This window comes from Eurosta solidaginis, chromosome 3 (assembly GCF_040869045.1).
Source record: "Eurosta solidaginis isolate ZX-2024a chromosome 3, ASM4086904v1, whole genome shotgun sequence".
Lineage (NCBI taxonomy): Eukaryota > Metazoa > Arthropoda > Insecta > Diptera > Tephritidae > Eurosta > Eurosta solidaginis.
This window is the reverse complement of record NC_090321.1, coordinates 260,417,398-260,438,139: the sequence shown is the minus strand read 5'-3', so window position 1 is coordinate 260,438,139 and position 20,742 is coordinate 260,417,398. Positions and strand designations below refer to the sequence as shown.

At 39.4% G+C, this 20,742-nt stretch overlaps 1 protein-coding gene across 2 annotated transcripts in view; it reads left to right on the top strand.

Moving 5' to 3' along the window:
* The window catches only part of Khc (kinesin heavy chain), a 111,214-nt gene extending 90,910 nt beyond the window's left edge, over positions 1-20,304 (top strand). Inside the window, exons 2-5 of one of the 2 annotated variants that reach the window (XR_010951329.1) lie at positions 2,140-2,599; positions 5,342-7,215; positions 10,166-10,664; positions 10,722-20,304. Coding sequence is in view for 1 of the 2 variants with exons in the window: in XM_067776128.1 (XP_067632229.1) it covers positions 2,140-2,599; positions 5,342-7,215; positions 10,166-10,609 (2,778 nt within the window). In the remaining variant the exon portion in view is untranslated. Of the gene's footprint in view, positions 1-2,139; positions 2,600-5,341; positions 7,216-10,165 lie in introns of both variants that reach the window. The other variant, XM_067776128.1, reaches the window with a different exon arrangement.
* The last annotated feature ends 438 nt before the right edge of the window (positions 20,305-20,742 follow it).

The following is a 20,742-nucleotide window of genomic DNA, read 5'->3' as shown; positions in this document are numbered from 1 at the left end:
GGCAAATCCGACGACACTACAAAGGGTTGTGCTAACTCTCGTCTTGTGGAAACTACTGAGTTACAAAAATAGTTCGGTGAAGAAAAATCTAAAAAAATTAGCGAAATGGTTGAGAAAATTTTGTGCAAATCATATTTACGTTAATGCATTATTTAATTGGCCCTTGATTTTAAAACACCAAAAGGATTCAAGTCATCCTCACCTGTTTATAACTTAAAATCATCTTCATCCATTCGTATCTGTCGCCAATAGGAAATACTAAGGATACTTAAATCGCTTTCCACTTGTTTCTTCCACAACTGCTGTGGGTTTTATTTCGTACTTGATGTTTTCGTAAAGCTGATAATGATGACCTTCGCATATCTTAGTCGGTACTCGCCTCCTCCAAGGCGTAGAGGTTCTTAAATATTTCGAAAAACTATTCTCTAGAATACTTCGCGCCTTTTGCGATGACAGCACCGATCGCCAAGCTCCAAACAGCACTCAAAAAACTTCGAATATTATGTTTTCCTTATTACATTTGAATGGCGATGGTGTAAGAATATATACCTATGTACGAATATCAGGGTCATTGCAGTCGTAGACCCGATTGAAATGGAAACGATCTCATATGTAGCTTTGATCTTCTTGTTTTTGTATTTTATGGACCGTTGGAAGCCTTGATTTTGAAGTAACGGCTACCTTTTTTTGCGAGAGGGCTGGTGCACTATAATTGCTGCCGTCGAGCAACCGTGTGTCCATAGACTAAAAAAACACAGTTTTGAAACCGTCGCCCACCCCGGTACCACTTTCGCATTACTTCAGGGTGGCGTTCCATATTTCTCATTTTTTAAGAGTCTACTGTTGTCTCTGCCTCCAGGTTCCTGCAATTTGTTCACTGCAGTCCAGCATTCCTTCCTGTTGCGTATTTGTTATACTACTTTCTCATGTAGGTTCCTCCCCAAAAACTTTATGCATGGTGAGTCTTTCCTCGTGAAAACGGGGGCACATCACGTGTTTTGCGTTTTCTAACTCCGTGGTACACCTTGGGTAAAGAGGATCTTCCTCTATCCTACGCTTCCATAAATACTCTTTGAAAATTAGTATCTGCGTGAAATGGTAGCTCAGTTCGCCGTGATCCCGCTTGTTCCATTGAGCTACGTCCCAAACTAACGTGAAGATCCAACACCCTTTACTCGAGGCCTCCCACCGTTCTTGCCAGTTAGCTATTTTTTGTGCGCGTCTTCAGATGGTCGCTCGATATTAGTGCTATACAGATTGGCCATTTCGCTTGCCAGTAAGTCCACTGAGATTTTCCGGGTTAGGACCAAGATCGCGTCGTCGCACACCGTCCAATAAGCACTTGCTATTCTTATAGCTGCAAGTCGGTACGCTGCTAATATATCTTTTTGATGGGTCCGTTTAGATCCGTACTACACTGGTGCTGCGTATAGTATTATCTAGCTGGATACTGACGGGTAGCTTCGCTCGGACCACCAGTGCTAGGCATTATTCGCATAAGTGCTCCATTAACTTTGGTAATTTTCTGTCCCACCGCTCTGATGTGCTCTTTGAAAGTTAACTTAGAGTCAACGTGCACTCTTAAGTATTTTAGAGAATCATTTGACCTGATTTCATGATCCCAACAGTTAAGACTCGCCGACCGTTTGGAGCTTACTAATACCACTTCTGGAACGGTTACCTAGAAAAATTCAAGAGCAAATAAGCCTAACACAATGACTTTCCAAATTTAGTTATGTTGAAAAAATTCTTGGACCGTGCTTATAAGAAACTTATGTTTAAGATTTCTTTTTACGGCATGGTGTTTTCCAAGAAAATGTTTTATTGTAACCGTAAAATCCCTTAATTCGGGGAGTCTACCCTTTGCTGGATATGAATTGTGTACGTACCAGTATGAGCACCCTAGGATACTATTTGGCCCATCGTGGGGGGAACGATTTTTGACCCCTAGAATCTCCGGATCCAGGCTTAACCCCCTGTGGCTTGATATGAAGTCTAAACAAATACAAAATGCAAATACTTAAAAACCCGTTATTGCAACATTAACATATTTTTTTTTTTAACTTTATTACAAAAGTAACAAAAACAATTTATGTACATCAATGTTTTATACCATTCTCTTTCTTCTATCTTCTACAGGGCAAAGTATACTTGTTCGATAAAGTCTTCAAACCAAATGCATCCCAAGAAAAAGTGTACAATGAGGCAGCCAAATCCATTGTTACAGATGTGTTGGCCGGTTACAACGGTACGATATTCGCTTATGGACAGACATCTTCTGGTAAAACACATACCATGGAAGGTGTTATCGGTGATTCCGGTAAACAAGGTATCATACCGCGCATCGTCAACGATATCTTCAATCACATTTACACAATGGAGATGAATCTCGAATTTCACATTAAGGTCTCATACTATGAAATCTATATGGATAAGATACGTGATTTGCTCGATGTGTCGAAAGTGAATCTAAGTGTGCACGAAGATAAGAATCGTGTGCCGTATGTAAAAGGCGCCACTGAGCGCTTCGTTTCGTCGCCCGAAGATGTGTTCGAAGTAATTGAGGAGGGAAAATCCAATCGGCACATTGCTGTGACAAGTAAGTGCAAATTTTGAATATTTTGTGTTTTCAATTGAAGTTTTTGTTGTGATTTGCTAATGCTTAAACGCAATATATTCAAATTTTATTGTGGGTGTGAGATGAAAGGTATTTGGAAAAAGTTTTAGCTCGGTCATAATTCTGTTGTACTTTTCACACTTTCCAACATTAAAATAAATAACAAATGTTAGTGAAGTGGAATGCAAAATGCTTTTTAGAATTTCAAAATGAGATGAGAAGAATTTGCGAGTATAACAACTGAAACATAATCTTAGCAAGCTTTGTCACCTAAGGGTGCATAAATGTTGGAGCCTCGATTCTAGCATAGATGCTCCATAGAGTTATGTAGTCAGCGAACGAACTATTTTAACGAAATAGTTTACTGGATGTTTAATGGTGATCAATGTCGTTTGATGTTCTCCGTGCTCCGATGATAGGAAATTCAGTAATTCCCTGATTTAGTTTGAATTGCCTATCTTTCGGAGGTGTGTACACATGTTTACCTTTGTGAATGATGTGAACAACCTAGTTTTCTTTGTGAACTAAACATTTTGTCCAATCATTTAACTGAACGAAATCGGCCAATTCTAATGATCAGTGGAGCTGTGAGTCAAGCTGCTATTCAAGTGAAGAGTATTTTTGATAGTGCGATGTTGGCATGAATTTTATCGCGATACTCGAGCTTCCCAACCTTAGGTCTAATTTTTTACCAGAATGCCCTTCACCACTCGGGATGGATAGGTAAAAACCTTAACATATATTTTTGGGTTCGGTTGCCATCAATAAATTAAAATCATTTTAATATTCTAGTTCAGTACAATATTAAAAGTTTAGCGAAGCCTTTCGCAAAATACTTTCCCCCTTAAGGCCCCCTTTTGGGCTATTTGAAAATTTAATTTGCAATATGGAAAAGTAAAATATTCGTCGCTATAGGGCGCTTTCCTACTATTTTTCGCATTTTATCGCGTCATTTTGTGGAAAATCGACGAATTTGTTGCAAAAATCGACTTATGTTTTACTTTTCCATATTGCAAAATAAATTTGTAAATAGCCCAAAATATTTTCTAACAAAAATAATAATAAAAATTGTGTTGTTAGTGTAGAAGTGAGAAAAACTGAATTAAGCATGAAAACAAATACCAGCAGGATGGCCTAGTGGTTAAAGGCTACTGCAGTTTCACCATGTGAATCACGGTTCGAATCCCGGTAAAACCTTTGATAACATTACAAAATTGCCTGATGATGATTACGTTGGCGGTTTTCGAAATGGGTCCATCGCAATATGCCAGTAAATGTTTCTTTCTTTTCAGTTTCTCTTAGAAAAATATAATAATTGAAATTCAATTATTATAAGCCGGTGTTAAGCTCATGAATTCTTAAATATAAGTATAAACTGAACACACCATTAAACAAACATACTTAGATAAAAATACATTCTAACAAAATTAGGGAGGCTCGAAATTCATTTCAGACCTATGGCCCCATGGACAATATTACTCAGTATGACCCATAGATTCGGAAACTGGATTTGCACCTGAAGTTTTTTCCCATACAATTTGACCCGCCCTAATGTACATTGCTCCGAGGAGATTTAGATGAACCTTTTTCTAAAATTTTCGATATGCTATCTTGGAAGGAGCTACAGATTTTCCAAAAGTGCGTCCCCTTTTACTGATACCAAAAATGGACCATCTCCACCTAGCATATTCCAGACAAGTACGGAGAAACTTCATAGCAAGCTATCGTCCCAGGTAAAATGTGTACGAAATGTGAATCCCTTTTATGATCTTAAGTTCAAACCTATGCAGCGGTGTTATTATATTTAACTTCAAGTTAGACTCCCATGACGGATGGCGCGCTGACGGAGCCCAAGTTGATCACTTATACATAAAATAACTAGCAGACCTGGCAGACATCGATTTGCCCTGCCTTTGGCTTATCTGCATGACTTTGAGGAGGTTTTTCTCTCTTACTCTCCCTTCCCTGTCTCTTCCGCGATCCGCATCTACCTTTTTTTCTTCTTTTTTTTTACTCCGGACTCTCTTTTTCTTTCTCTCTGCGTCTCTCTCCCTGTTTTTTTTTAATTTCCTCTCTATCTCTGTCTGCTTTTTCTATGCAGCCCCTTATTTTGCTCGCTATATATTAGAGTAGGGGAGTTACAAAAAATTGCTCCATAAACTCAATTTTTGCGCATAAGGCGGTCCTCCTTCCAGATTGTGGAAAAATAATTACCTCATAATCTAGCCAGGAATGTATGAGAATGCGACTGTATTCTAAACGTTATTTTCTAGAACTGGTCTTTCTCTGGTCCACTTCACGAAAAAAAACTTAACCGGAGCACTTTTGTGACTTTTAACAAAATCAGCTAAGTGTAGTCGGCGGATATAGTCTCAGTATGCTAGGTCAAATCGGCAGAGCTCTTATATATATGAGTTCGAGAGCGCTTTTCTCTCTAATTTAGTAGTCATCTCAATATTGGCGTGAATGCAAATATGGAATGAGTTCAAAGCAAGCTTTTGTAAAGTTCGGTAGTAACTCTAGGCTTCCTTCGAGAGAAACTAGAACCACATGACAACTTTTTCCCATCTGCGTAGTAAGCATTAGTGGGAGATTACTATTGTACTACTGTAAAGAAATTACAGTTATCTGAACTTCTGACCTAGGTAAAATTTTGCAAACATCCACATTTCTAAATGTTTTATAATAACTGAATGTTCCAATATATGTCCTTCTTCCATTCAGACATGAACGAGCATTCATCACGTTCACATTCAGTATTCTTAATCAACGTGAAACAAGAGAACTTGGAAAATCAAAAGAAGCTTTCAGGCAAACTTTATCTTGTTGATTTGGCTGGTTCCGAAAAAGTATCCAAAACTGGCGCTGAAGGTACTGTACTTGATGAAGCCAAAAACATCAACAAATCCCTGTCCGCCTTGGGTAATGTGATCTCCGCACTGGCAGACGGTAATAAAACGCACATACCGTATCGTGATTCAAAGTTGACTCGTATCTTGCAAGAATCTTTGGGTGGTAATGCACGCACCACAATTGTGATTTGTTGCTCGCCAGCTAGTTTTAATGAGGCTGAAACGAAATCGACTCTAGAGTTTGGTCGACGAGCCAAGACCGTCAAGAATGTGGTATGTGTCAATGAAGAGTTGACCGCTGAAGAATGGAAGCGACGATACGAAAAGGAGAAAGAGAAATGTGCACGTTACAAGGGTAAACTGGAAAGTTTAGAATTGGAGTTGGCACGTTGGCGTGCTGGTGAAACGGTTAATGCCGAGGAGCAAGTCAATGTCGACGATGTTATGGAAGCGAGTACACCCAACTTGGAAGCAGAGACACCGGCACCTGCTGCTGGTCCAGTGCCTGCTACACCTGCTGCCGGCCTGATGGTGGGCTCAATTAGCGGCGATGAGCGTGCACGTTTGGAAGCCGAACGCGAACGTCTTTATCAACAACTAGATGAGAAAGATGAAGAGATTAATCAGCAAAGCCAGTATGTAGAGAACTTGAAAGATCAAATTTTGGAACAAGAAGAACTGATTGCGAATGCGCGTCGTGAGTATGAGGCGCTACAATCGGAGATGGCACGCATACAACAAGAGAACGAATCCGCTAAGGAAGAAGTAAAAGAGGTGCTACAAGCGCTCGAAGAATTGGCTGTTAACTATGATCAGAAATCGCAAGAAATCGATACCAAAAACAAGGATATCGATTCACTCAATGAGGAATTGCAACAAAAGCAAACATTACTTAGTACGACTACATCGGAGTTGCAACAGCTAAAGGATATGTCATCACATCAAAAGAAGCGTATCAATGAAATGTTGACCAATCTTTTGCGCGATCTTGCTGAAGTGGGACAAGCGTTGGCTACAAGTGACTCTGGCGTCGATATGAAGATGAACACTGTCACCGGTACTGGCGATGCAACCAAAGTAGAGGAAGATTTCACCATGGCGCGCCTTTACATAAGTAAAATGAAGACAGAAGCGAAGAATATGGCACAACGTTGTGTCAATATGGAAACGCAGCAAGTCGACTCTAACAAAAAATTGTCTGAATATGAAAAGGACTTAGGCGAATACCGCCTATTGATCTCGCAACATGAGGCACGTATGAAATCTTTACAGGAATCAATGCGTGAGGCGGAAAATAAGAAGCGCACACTTGAGGAACAAATTGATTCGTTGCGTGAGGAATGCGCCAAATTGAAGGCAGCCGAGCATGTTTCTGCTGTGAATGCTGAAGAGAAGCAAAAGGCAGAGGAATTACGTTCAATGTTTGACTCGCAAATGGATGAATTGCGTGAAGCGCACACCAAACAAGTGTCCGAATTGCGTGACGAGATATTAGCTAAGCAGCATGAAATGAACGAAATGAAAGATGTTCATCAGAAACTCATTTTGGCACATCAACAAATGACCGCGGACTATGAGAAATTGAAGCAAGAAGAAGCGGATAAATCAAACAAGTTGCAGGATATCATCTTGACCAACGAACGGCGCGAGCAGGCACGCAAGGACTTGAAGGGTCTGGAAGATACCGTAGCAAAAGAATTGCAGACGTTGCACAATCTCAGGAAACTCTTCGTACAAGATTTGCAGGTAAGTGTTAATGTTTTTATATATGAGACTAAGAGTACTTTGGCTGATAAAATCGCACAACGGAAGTGGATTCCAAACCAGTATGAAAAATGTAGGCCCATAGAAAGGCATTTCAATGTATTTAGGTCAGAAAGGTCAGCCTCCAGCAATGTCGTTGCAGGAATTTCTGGTAATGTTGTCGTGGTCCCTCACTTGGAAATCCACACCTAGTAATTTCAATAATATTTAGGAGGTAAGAATTTGGCTGGAAGGTATGCTTTTCTTAAGATGCAGTTATAATCCACTAATGAAATCGTACCCATGGTAGTCGTGGCAGGAGTATAGAATAGCCAACAACTGAATATACATTAGAGCAGTTTTTCTTGGTGGATTGTTGTTGGCTATGGCGTACGATGCTGTTTTTATGTAACAGCAGAAACATCCCCCTAGAGAGATTTTTATCGTAGGGTATCTTTAGGTCTAAGATTTGTCTGTCGTATTAAATTATATTGAATCGACCGTGGAATATTGTGTCGCTCCGGTACTTAGTACGAATCGGTGAATTAAATGTGCTTTTACTGAAATGACAGCCCTTGGGCGCGAAAAAACGCCGAGACACTCCAGTACATAGAACCGGCCATCTTAGGACAGGGAAATTTGTCTCTGCTGGGTGGTTGATTAATTCGCGCAGATAAATCTCTACAGGCATCACAAAAGGAGGCTAATATTCACAGAAGTGGCAAAAAAAACGTAACCGTAATAATCCTCGAATTCTCTGGGGAGTGTTTGTGCGGATAGAACAACACTGAAGTGCAAAGGAAATATGACTATTGAGCGATGCTAGTCTGGTGGATTGGGGAAGGTGATATCGAACTTCTGGATTCGGTTTGCGTCAAAAGTTTTCGACAAGTTTAGCGCAGGCATACCTACCGCGGGGAAATTCTAGATTTCTTAATCCGTTGGGGGCAGTTGAAGCGTTGGATTGTGAGGACTGGGCGGGAATAAAGACATATGAAAATAAAGAAATATGAATTCTGGTTCTGTGAACGTTAATGTTAAAAAAAGTGTCCATACATTTGAATAAGTTTTTGTTTGAATTTTTTTTTATACTCAGCTGAGCAGAGCTCAGATACATATAGAGATAGATATAAACTTCTATATATCAAAATGATCTGGGCGAAAAAAGAAATTCATTTAGCCATGTCCGTCCGTCCGTCTGTTCGTAAACACGGTAACTTCTTAATCAAATTTGGTAGGTAGGTTCCTAGGTACTCATCTCAGATCGCTATTTAAATTGAACGAAATCGGATACCCACTTTTTCGATATCGAAAATTTCGAAAAACCGAAAAAGTGCGATAATTCATTACCAAAGATGGATAAAGCGATGAAACTTGGTAGGTGGGTTGACCTTATGACGCAGAATAGAAAATTAGCAAAATTTTGGACATTGGGCGTGGTACCGCCCAATTTTTAAAAGAAGGTAATTTAAAAGTTTTGCAAGCTGTAATTTGGCAGTCGTTGAGGATATCAGGATGAAATTTGGCAGGCACGTTACTCCTATTAGTATATGTGTGCTAAATAAAAATTAGCGAATTTGGATGACGAACGTGCCCACTTTAAAAAAATTTTTTTTTAAGTCAAATTTTAACAAAAAATTTTAATATCTTCACAGTATAAAAGTAAATTATGTCAACATTCGACTCCAGTAATGATATGGTGCAACAAAATACAAAGATAAAAGAAAATTTCAAAATGGGCGTTCATTTAATTTGTCTCGAATACTTTTAATGCCATAAGTCGAACAAAAACTTACCCATCCGTGTGAAATTTGGTAAGGGCGTAGCTTCTATGACGATAACTGTTTTCTGTGAAATTGGGTGAAATTGGTTGAAGCCACGCCCAGTTTTTATACATAGTCGACCGTCTGTCCTTCCGCTCGGCCGTTAACACGATAACTTGAGCAAAAATCGATATATCTTTACTAAACCTAGTTCACGTACTTATCTGACCTTACTTTATCTTGGTATTAAAAATGGGCGAAATCCGACTATGACCACGCCCACTTTTTGGATATCGAAAATTTCGAAAAATTAAAAAAATGCCATAATTCTATACCAAATACGAAAAAAAGGATGAAACATGCCGAGGTGATTGCATTGGTTTTTTGACGCACAATATAACTTTAGCAAAACTTTGTAAAATGGGTGTGAAGTAGAAGAAAATGAAAAAATTCTGCAGGGCGAAATCAAAAGCCCTTGGAATCATGACAGGAATACTGTTCCTGGTATTACATATATGTATAAATAAATTAGCGGTACCCGACAGATGATGTTCTTGGCCACCCTGGTCCACATTTTGGTCGATATCTCGAAAACGTCTTCACATATACCACTAAGGGCCACTCCGTTTTAAAATACTCATTAACACCTTTCATTTGATACCCAAATCGTACAAACACATTCTAGAGTCACCCCTGGCCCACCTTTATCGCGATATCCCGAAATGGCGTCCACTTATAGAACTATGGCCCACTCCCTTTTAAAATACTCTTTAATACCTTCCATTTGATACCCATGTCATACAAACATTTTCCAGGGCTACCCTAGGCTAATTTTCCTACATGGTTATTTCCCCTTATTTTGTCTCCAAAGCTCTCAGCTGAGTACGTAATGTTCGGTTACACCCGAACTTAGCCTTCCTTACTTGTTTCTTTTCACCTTTTCTCAGACCAAGATTGCCCCCTGGTTTTAGTCGCAAAAAATTCCTAAGATCTGCACGGAAAATGCTAACTGTTTGAGCTTAGCTTGTGAAATCCTCTAGAACTCGGTTATTTAAAAAAGATTTACACTCCTTTAATCGACCTGGGAGGAACCTTAGACGAATCGACGCCATATCAACTGCACAACGACTAGATTATGACGACCACACTTGTATTTCTTACTTAAACATTTATTTATCTTCTCTTTTAAGGCTCGTATCAAGAAGACCGTTATAAACGAAGACAACGAAGAAGATGGTTGCTCATTAGCACAAAAACAGAAAATTTCCTTCCTCGAAAATAACCTCGATCAACTGACAAAGGTGCATAAACAATTGGTACGCGACAATGCCGACTTACGCTGTGAGCTGCCGAAATTGGAGAAACGTCTACGCACTACAATGGAACGTGTCAAGGCGTTAGAGTCTGCGCTCAAAGAGGCGAAAGAAGGTGCGATGCGTGATCGTAAACGTTATCAATACGAAGTGGATCGCATTAAGGAAGCGGTACGACAAAAACATCTTGGACGTCGCGGTCCACAAGCACAAATTGCCAAACCCATACGCGCTGGACAAGGTAATATTTCCATACGAGGTGGCGGCGCCGGCAGTGCAATGGGTGGTCAATTACCACAAGCAAGTGCTGTTAACTCATAAAGCGTGCAAAACAAAAAGTTTGTGGAACGCTACAACAATAACTTAAAGTAGTAAAGTATATATGTATGCTTTTAAAGAAACAAAAAAACAAAAGAAAACTAAATATTTGCAGTTTTCCAATGATTGATGCAAGCAAGAAAGTGTGCGATTTGAATTTAAGGCTGGAGTTGAGGAAATGAGGAAGATGATCGGTGTGTATTTTAATCATTCGTAGTGGTGCAGTAGCCGAACACAACGACGAAACAAAAGTAGTAGGGTGTGGCATGCAGTGAGACGACGAAAAGATTAGAAATATTTAAATGCATTGTTATTAAGGCAGTGATGAGAAGAAATGCTTAGCAAGTACATACATATATAGGAATGGCAAAGCAAATAAAAAATGATTTAATATTTCTATTTAGAGAAAAAATAATAATTATTTATTTCACATGAAACACATAATAATTAATTGTAATGCAACAAAAAACTAATGATATAAAATATAATTTTAAAACATACAGAATATGAACAAAGAAATTTATTGAAAAAAAGAACAAAAAAATTTATAAAATACATACAATATATTTGTGAAAAATGATAAGATTGTATAAAAATCACTTTTGGTTGCTGCAAAAAAGGTATGATTTTGTTTTTGTTTTATTGCATAATATTTGGTATATTTGCTTTAAAAATTGATTTACTTAATTTTTCAGAGTTGCGTGCAAACGATATTTATGTTAAAAATTTAGATAATGGTTAACGATAACGTACTCAGCTGCGCTAAAATGTTAAACGTTTAGTACCACAAGCGTTTCCCTAATTTTTCTTCGTTGTGGAATATTAAGATTTCATGTCGGTTCCCTTCATCAACCCACTTTATATATCTGGAGCCGTATAACGTTTTACGATCCATGATCGAAACTCATTTTTCGAATCACAAAAGCTCTGAAATGGTTAGGTAGGTAGGTAGGTTAAACTGGCCGGTCCATGAGGACCTCACATAGACTGATTGAGTCCGTAGTGTTACCAGAAGTTTGTTTTAACGACCAAACTGAAAAACCCTATCAAAAACCAGGACCTATGTTATAAAATAACTCCGTCCTCTTGGCAAATACTAGAAGTTTCCTAGGACTTAAGTCACTTGCTGCTTCTAGATCTGACAGCTGTATCACTCCTAATAGCTGGAGTCTTAGCCTGGCAAGTGCAGGGCAAGAGCACAGAACGTGCTCGATCGTTTTCTCCTCCAACCCGCACTTCCTACATCTGCTATCACTGACCAAGCCTAATTTAAAGGCATGTGACGCCAGAAGGCAGTGTCCAGTCAGAATACCCGTCATGGGTCTACAGTCTCTCTTTTTAATGATAGAGCAACTGTGTTAGTCTAAGATTGTAAGACCTACACATAATCTTCGACACTACAGCCCCGCGCTTGAACCCACGCCTTTCCCGCTTGGTCGATCATGTGCACCTCTCGCATTCGCTTAATCTCGCCCAATCTAATTGGGACATCTACGGAGCAAGCTTCAAGGCATGCGCCCTTTTTAGTTAGTTCGTCCGCTTTTTCATTCCCATTTATTCCCATATGCCCTGGGACCCAATATAGATGTATACTTCTCCCTGTCCCGATTCTCTCCAGAGACTGCTTACACTCTAACACGCATTTAGATGCTGTGCTATGCGAGATTATTGCCTTAATTGCTGCTTGACTGTCAATATAAAAGTTAACACGGTTGCAGCTTAAGCTATTCTCTTCCAGGGTTTCTACTGCTTTGGTAACGGCTAATATTTCCGCTTGGAAAATGCTACAGTAATCCGGCAGCCTGTAGGATCTGCTTATTTCCGGATCAGCGCAGTATACCGCATACCCTACTCCTTCCACTACTTTGGAACTATCGGTGTACACATGTATCGCCTCGTCCGCCATTTGCGCACCCTTGCGCCAACCGTCCACCTCTATTGTGGCCTTAAGATCTCCCTCGAAGCGCAGATAGGGAATCATGTAGTCTGTTCGTCTTGTGATTAATGACGCTATACTACTATGGCCATATGGTCGGCGCTCAAGCTGCCCCGAAGCACCGAGCATGGTTGCGGTCGTTAACGCTTTGTTCTTTGCTACCAGGTCTACAGTTGGGATGTGCAGAATGGCATACAGTGCAGCCGTTGGGGTTGTTTTCAGGGCTCCCGTAATGCTAAGCATCGATAGTCTGCATACCCCCTCTAATTTTTTGAGGTATGTTGTTTTTTGTGTGGCTTTCCACCAAACAAGAACTCCATAGTATAGAATAGGGCTTACAATCGCTGTAAAAACCCAATGAGAAAGAGGGGGCGATATGTCCCACGTACACCCCAGCATTTTTACATGCATAGAGTGCCTTTGAGGCCTTCTTGACCCTCTCCTCCACGTTGAGCTTCCATGACAGCTTACTGTCTAGGATGATTCCTAGATATTTTGTGCAAGGTTTCTCCTGTAAGGTCACCCCCTAACTTAGGCCTGGTCCAATTTGGATCTTGTACCTCTTTGTAAACAAGACCATATCCGTCTTCTCCGCATTGACTTTCAACCCGACATTAGATGCCCAGGTATGAATATTCCGAAGCGCCCGATCCATCAAAGAACTAATCGTTGGAAGGCACTTTCCACTTATGACAATTGCAACGTCATCTGCGGAAGCCGTAAGTTTTACGGGTCCCTCATCGAATTGCCTGAGCAGTTGGTTGATGACCAGCGTCCACAGCAGAGGTGATAGCACCCCTCCCTGCGGCGTGCCCCTGTCCACTGATTTCGTGGCCTCGTACAATCCCCATTGTGATGTAATCTTTCTACAATTTAACATGCAGCCGATCCATCTGATTAAGGCAGGGCGTACTTTAATGTAATTAAGACCATCCATAATCGCACATTTTGCAACATTATTGAAAGCCCTGACAATGTCCAAGAAGACTCCTAGAGCATACTCCTTATATTCCAGGGATTTCTCTATGCTTATTACCACCCTATGCAATGCGGTGTCTACCGACTTGCCTTTGGCGTACGCATGCTGTGTTGTGGAGAGTAGCTTTTCATCCACGTTGGACTTTATGTACACATCCATCAGCCTCTCAAAGGTTTTGAGCAGAAATGGTGTTAAGCTAATGGGTCTATAGTCTTTGGGATACAGGTGACCGATCTTCCCCGCCTTTGGTAGAAAAGCTACACGAGCAGTTCTCCAAGAGTGCGGTACATGATTCAGTCTTATGCACCCATCGAATATTATTTTAAGCCATTCAACGACCGCCCTACTTGAGACTTGTAGCATGGCCGGGAATATACCATCTGGGCCCGGCGATTTAAACTTAGAAAACGTCTTCACTGCCCACTCGATCTTGGTATCGGTTACCAAGCCCGGCACTACTAGCTCCGTGATCGAAGTGTGAGTGATGTCTGCTGGCTCTTCTAAACCGTCTCCCGATGGGAAATGTGTATCGAGAAGCACCTCAAGGGATTCCTCACTATTACGTGACCATTCCCCGTTCTCTTTCTTTATTAGTCCCTGGACTAGGTTTCCCTTTGCTAGGACTTTTTTCAACCGTGTTGTTTCACTGGAGCACTCTATGTCCGTACAGAAACTTTTCCATGAGTTTCTCTTCGCCCTGGTAATTTCACGCTTGTAGATCCTCAGTAGATCCCTGTACTCGTCTCGACACGCTTCGCTTTCCGCCATCTTTGCGAGCTTAAACATTTCTTTTACCTGTCTTCTTAGGAGACTCAGCTCTTTGCTCCACCATGGCGGCTTTGCTTTTCCTCTGAATCTTCTTAGAGGTCAAGCTTTGTTATACGCAGTCATAAGCGTCCTTGTTAGGAATTCATTCGACTCCTCCAGTTCCTCTACATTAGCAACCTCTTTGGGTTGTCCCAGTTTTGTTTCTAAAGTACTCGTTAGATCTATATAAATTTTTATAAATAGTCTGACAGTTGCTTAGCTATCGTTTGAGTGAAAATAGTTTTCAGTCACTGATCGTAAAACGGACTCGGCTTATTCAATCCACTTTTGCCTAGAGCTATGAATGGCATAGGGAAAAGAATTAGATATTTTTTTGTTTTTCTTCAAGATAATTTGTAGGACGATTTCAAAACTATTTCGACTAATTACGTGCTAGGCTTCTCAAAAGAAATTCTGCGTCCATATGGCTTTATACAATCCGTGATCAAAATCAATTTTTTAAATCGCAATAGCTCTGAAATGGGCAATAGGATTAGGGGAATATGTGGAATGGTGACTACTAATGCTCATTAGATCCATAACCGACCATTTTGAACATCCACGTCGTTGGCACTACGCTACCGACAGTCCTACACCCCAAAATCTTGGATGTGACGTTTGATCAGGATCTACATTTTGGTGAGCACGCAGCCGCAATTGTACCGAAAATCCAGAGCCGTAATAAAATCCTCAAATCTCTTGCTGGCATTACTTGGGGAAAAGACAAAGAAACGCTCATTACCACTTACAAAGCAATTGGCCAGCCGATTGTATGCTACGCGTCCCCTATATGGTCGCCAAGCCTAAAAACTACTCACTGGAAGAAGCTACAGGCCTGCCAAAATACTGCTCTCAGAATGGCCACGGGATGTCTTCTTATGTCCCCAGAACACCATCTACATAATGAGGCGAGAATACTCCTCATCAGGGAAGAAATGAGATGCTAACCAAACAGTTCCTGTTAAATACCCAGAAACCTGGGCATCCCAACAGACATCTGATTGATGAGCCAACACCGCCCAGGGGCTTAAGGAGTCATCTCCGTAAGCATTATGAGGAAATACGGCACCTGAGAACTCAGCCGCATGAAACCAAAAAACACAAGCATGTCCTCAGTGAACTCCACAAACAGGCGTCGGACCTTTATGCTAGGAATTCCTCGGTGAATCCAGTACTCAAAGAACAATGCCCAAAACTTGCTGAAGATGAACGCACACTCCCCAGGGAAACGCGAGTCACTCTAGCTCAACTTCGATCTGGATACTGTAACAGGTTAAACTCTTACCTATTCAGAATCAACCCCGACATACAAAATGTATGCCCTGCTTGCAATGTGTCCCCACATGACACCAACCATCTCTTTAATTATAATGTGGAACCAACGCCTCTAACACCCCTTTCATTATGGTCCACCCCTGTTGAAACAGAAATTTAGAGGATATTGATGACAATTTGTGATCGGTCGCACCTATTGGATGGGGCGAAGCACTGCTACAACAACAACAACAACAGATCCATAACTTATTATTGTTTTTACGAATCTTTTGGCAGTTTATGTTTTATCGTTTGAGTGAAATTACTTTTCGATACGTAATCGTATAACACGTTACGGACCCTGGTATAGGGCGTTTTTCATTCATTCGTTTGCTGATATAGTGAGATATTCCACTTCAGCAAATCATTTGGAAGAAATATCACTCTACCAATAGTCGTGCATTATGGATCTTATCAGTACTCGTAACAAGTATTTAACATATATGTATATTTCCTTAATCCGATTCCCCATATCAGAGCTATTTCGATTTAAAATCACGGACGGTGTAACACGATACGGTCGAAAACGCTCTATCTCGGACCAATTTTAATAGCATCCTATATCTTCAAACAAATTATGAAATAGGGCATTTTTCAAAAGTTTTCAAAACGGTTTGCACTCAGAAGTCTGTTTCTGGATTTCTCATTGATTACTTAAGAAATATCTTCAGGATTCTTGTTCGAAACAATTCCTGAAGAATAATTTAGAAATATACTTGAAAATGATTCAGAAATAATTTAAAGATCACCCCGAAATTAGTCCCAATGTGGTTGTCTTGGCCGGGCCACAGCTCAGGGATGGTGCCGGTCAAGATATAGTGCAGGAAAGAAGAAAAGTTTGATATTAGAATTTTAATTAAAAAATCACGAAGTAGTCATAAGTAATCCTAGGCCATTCCGAGAATTTTCTGGTATAGTCGCAAAGTAACTACAAAAATAGTGGTTCCAAAATTAAATCAAATGGTACGATCTTTTTCCTAATTTGTCTCATTTTATTGGCAAATCAAGGTTTGTGCGTGATTGCGCCCAACAGTACGATTCAGACCATTCGAAAACGTTGTGTATTTGCTTGAAGTGTTTGCGTTTTTAGTTTTTTTTTTTGCATAATTTGTTCCCAGTAGCTCAAGCCTAAAAAAGTTCAGCTTATACTTTTCTAAAAGATTCCGGTGTGCTGAGTCGGGATCTGATTTCATCATACCGTTGGTGATTAACGCCTTGCGAGCTGAATTTGCTGCACCAAATCACTGGCTTGTTTCAATTTGTTTGGAATTTTTTTTATAAAACTATTAACGTAAAAGGAGGCCCGACACGTCCAAAAATATCGGAACGGGTGTCAAAAGACGCGTTTTGGACCCAGAATCGTGAATCCGAAAACTGATAATAAAAATTTTAAAAATATTTTTATTTGCCTTCAAATATTATAATTTATTAAATGATAATAAAAAAAATTTATTAAATGATAATAAAAATTTTGCTTGTGATGAGATATTTGCACAAGAAATCTGAAGGCCGCCAACGCAGAATGGTGTTCTGCGCAAAAACTTTATGAATCACTCCCCTGGTTTCGGGGGGACCCGGGGTCATTTTTCAGTTTTTCGTTAATACCTTTTGAATAACTCAATATTTTCCTCTTTCCGTTTTCGGATTCGCGATGCTGGGGCCAAACGCGCCTTTTGACACCCCTTCCGATATTTGGAGGTGTATTAAGAGTGTCATGCTCTCGTATAGAATTACCAGATTTTCAATAACTTATATTTTAACAACTATTTTGAGGTTTTTAATTGTTTCCTCTAATATATTTTAATACTAACTATTCAAATAAAGTTTTTTTTCTAATATATGTATTTTAAAGAATGAAGCTAAAATTCGCAGAGCAAAAGCATAATTTTGCCAAGCGCAAAATTCTAAGCAATGTATTTCGCTCTGGAATGTAGTGTTAAATTAAATTTGTGCCTTTCAAAACATGCTCGACTATAGCTAGATTTTCATTTCGATTTTTGGTTTTTATTGATTCAATAAAATGTATGCTTGTAAATATGTATAAGGAATTTTTAAATTTTTACATTATTTATGGCAACTAAAAGTGGAAGCGTCATCGTACGACTCATTAAGCAGAACTCTCAGATAATATTATTGGTCATTTGTCATTCAAGAAAGATGCTCAAGCATATAAACAAAAAATGTATACTTTTTAAATAGTGTAATTGTTTCCACTTAATAAAAGGTAAAAACTTTACGATAAGTAACGCATTAGTTTTGCTTGAAACGTTTTTGAAAATAAGGCTACATACAAGTAAATGGATAATAAAGCTTACTCAAAAAACCGCTAATTTTAAAATTGTAAATATGACAAAGCTCCACTTTAACCATATTTTCATTTACCTTAATTTGAAAAAAAAATTTCCCCAATTATTATATTTCGATTTTGGTTTCCGAGGTGCCAAGGCTTAAAACATATAGGGTTTCTTGTTCTCCTGCCAGGATCCATCGTCGATGAGCGTTTTCAGCGAACACAATTTGTATTGATATTGAAATGAATTTTGGGAAATTCCTGATAATTATACACCTTCTGCTAACGTTGGAATCGCTGAACTGTCGAATAAATAACTCCAATTGCAAAATGGTCTTTATTTAGACTACTTTGGGAGTAGTACTTCACAATCACAATTATACTTCACTGATAGCGTGTTTAAATCAAACTGATTACTGATTCCCCAGCTTGCGCTGCTTTTATACTCTTGGTTGCCTCGTTCGCCCATTTCTCCTTAGGTCTAGATGTTTCACGAACATGCCTTCTAGAACAGTTGTATCTCATGCTTGGTTATTTAGCTATATACATGTATATCTGTAGTTTATGTTTTTCTTCTAGCCATATGCGTGTGTATGTGTGAGTAATAACTTCTGTTCGTAGCTGCCGGCTACATGTTATATGTATGTGAAACAATCTCTCTGATTCAAGCAGCTGGGTATGTGTATCCAATATTCTTCGTTGCCTTGTACATAAGTGTGGCTGCTTGCTTCAATGTGTACATGTACATAAGAGTGGCTGCTTGCTTTTTTTGTTACTGTGCTTATTTACTAACAGCATAGTGATGCTAATATGTTGCAAACATATTTCCGTCAGTTGACTTATAGAAAAACTGATTTTATGAACGAAGAGTTGAGCCAACTGCCAAATGAAATAATTTTTTTAAACTTCTAGGAATGGACTTCCTCACTTCACTATAATATAAAGAGAGAAAGTTGTATTCGTAACTGACACTTTAAAATGTCAAAACAACGCCATACAACCGAATAAACAAGGTGAGTGAACGTGCGAAAAAAATTTACACTCAGAAATTTGACGTAAAATCCGAACCGATGAACGTTGCGTTCAGAAAGTTATCACTCAAAGATTGATGAACAGTGGGGTTTGCGGAAAGCGCCCAATGTTTGGTTGGGAGATCACTTAGGGAATCAGTCTTTGAACTAAATAAGAAAACAAAATTTTTTAGCAAGATTCGACTTTATTCATCAAGTTTCCTTCAAGAGCGACACACTCAGTTGAGCGCTTCTCTAACATTTCAATACCTTCTTTTTTAATACGATTTGTCCAGGCCCTCAAAATACGCATAAGTTTCGGTATTCGCTTCTTCATCTGACCACAATTTTTTCTACGAAGCTTATTTTGGAATAGATAATAGTTGCTAAAGGCATGATCTGTAGGATACGGTGGAGGGGGCAGGAATTCGAACTTCAGTTAAAACAATTTTTCAAGTCCACACGGTGGATTGTCTTAGTAAAAAATTAAACGCGGCACCCATTGGGAAAACATTTTTTGTATATTTCGTGGAGTAATTGCCTCATTTGGACGACCAGAGCGTGGTATATCATCAGTGTTTGTACGAGAGAGTTCATCAACAGCAAATACTTCAATTTAGCGGAGCAGGCTCGTCATAAAACTTTTCAACCCATTGCTGAGCTTGTACGTTATTTTTTCATATCAAAAAGCAATGATAAATTAACACGAAATTGCCTCGAATCCAAGTTTTGAAAAATTACATAAGTTGTTTCACTTAAATCGCTGTAACTTGTGAACAAAAGGAAATTACACGAAGTTTGGACAGGTGACGTTTGAAGGTTCTCATACTTTATATATAACAGGCACTCCCGGTCGCAAAGTTCCTGGGCCAGATACAAAATTTTGCATTTAAATGTAAAAACGATTCGAGCCAGATAAATCCAGATAAAAGTCTGGTTCAATTTGTGAGCCTTTAATAACCCTAACCCCACTTTTTCAAAAATAGCTGTCGCTGCTTGACCTTTAGCAACAGAACAGCGACATCTGCCTTTTCACAACTAATTTGTACAAAAATATCACGAACCCTGTTTCTGAAGTCTCCTAGTGATCCAAAGCATTCACGTGAGAATTGAGCATTATACGGATCTCTTTTATGTGTATGCTAATGACTATCCTACTAAACTTTTTGTATTTCACACAATCGCCCTGTTGCAAATTCGTCATGGCTGGGAAATACTGTGTGAGTTGCCCCATGTTGGGCGCCACCTACATCTCGTACATACGTTTTTGAGGGTGCAAGACTTGGATGCTTTGCAAAAGATTCAATCTGTGTGTTACAAATCTAAAGTAGGATTTCATACGAAGAACAATAAAAAAAGAAAGTGTATTGAAAAAAAAAAAACGTGAAAATATCCATGTATTAAGAACCAAATATGTGACGATTTATTAGTATTAATAAGATCCTAAGCCTTCTGTCGAATATTTTCGGACCAACTCCTCTGTCAGCCTGAAAGTACCAGTGCATACCTCTCGAGGCTACGGTGGACGAGAGCACGGGGAAGACGGGGATGCCGACATATTTATTAAACAAGTTTCCGTTCGCCATAGTAGATATAATTAGGCTACCCGATCAGTTCATAGTCCTTTAAGCGCAGTTTGTTGTACTGAGAGACGGTTTCCCAATCGGCAGCTCTCTCGAATGCCGCGGCTGAACATAACACTGCTGAACATAATGGCTGCATTTGGTATGAATTTCCCTATAATTGTGGAGGCGAAATCTCAAGCTTGCAAGGACTTGTAGGGACTGAGATACTGAATTG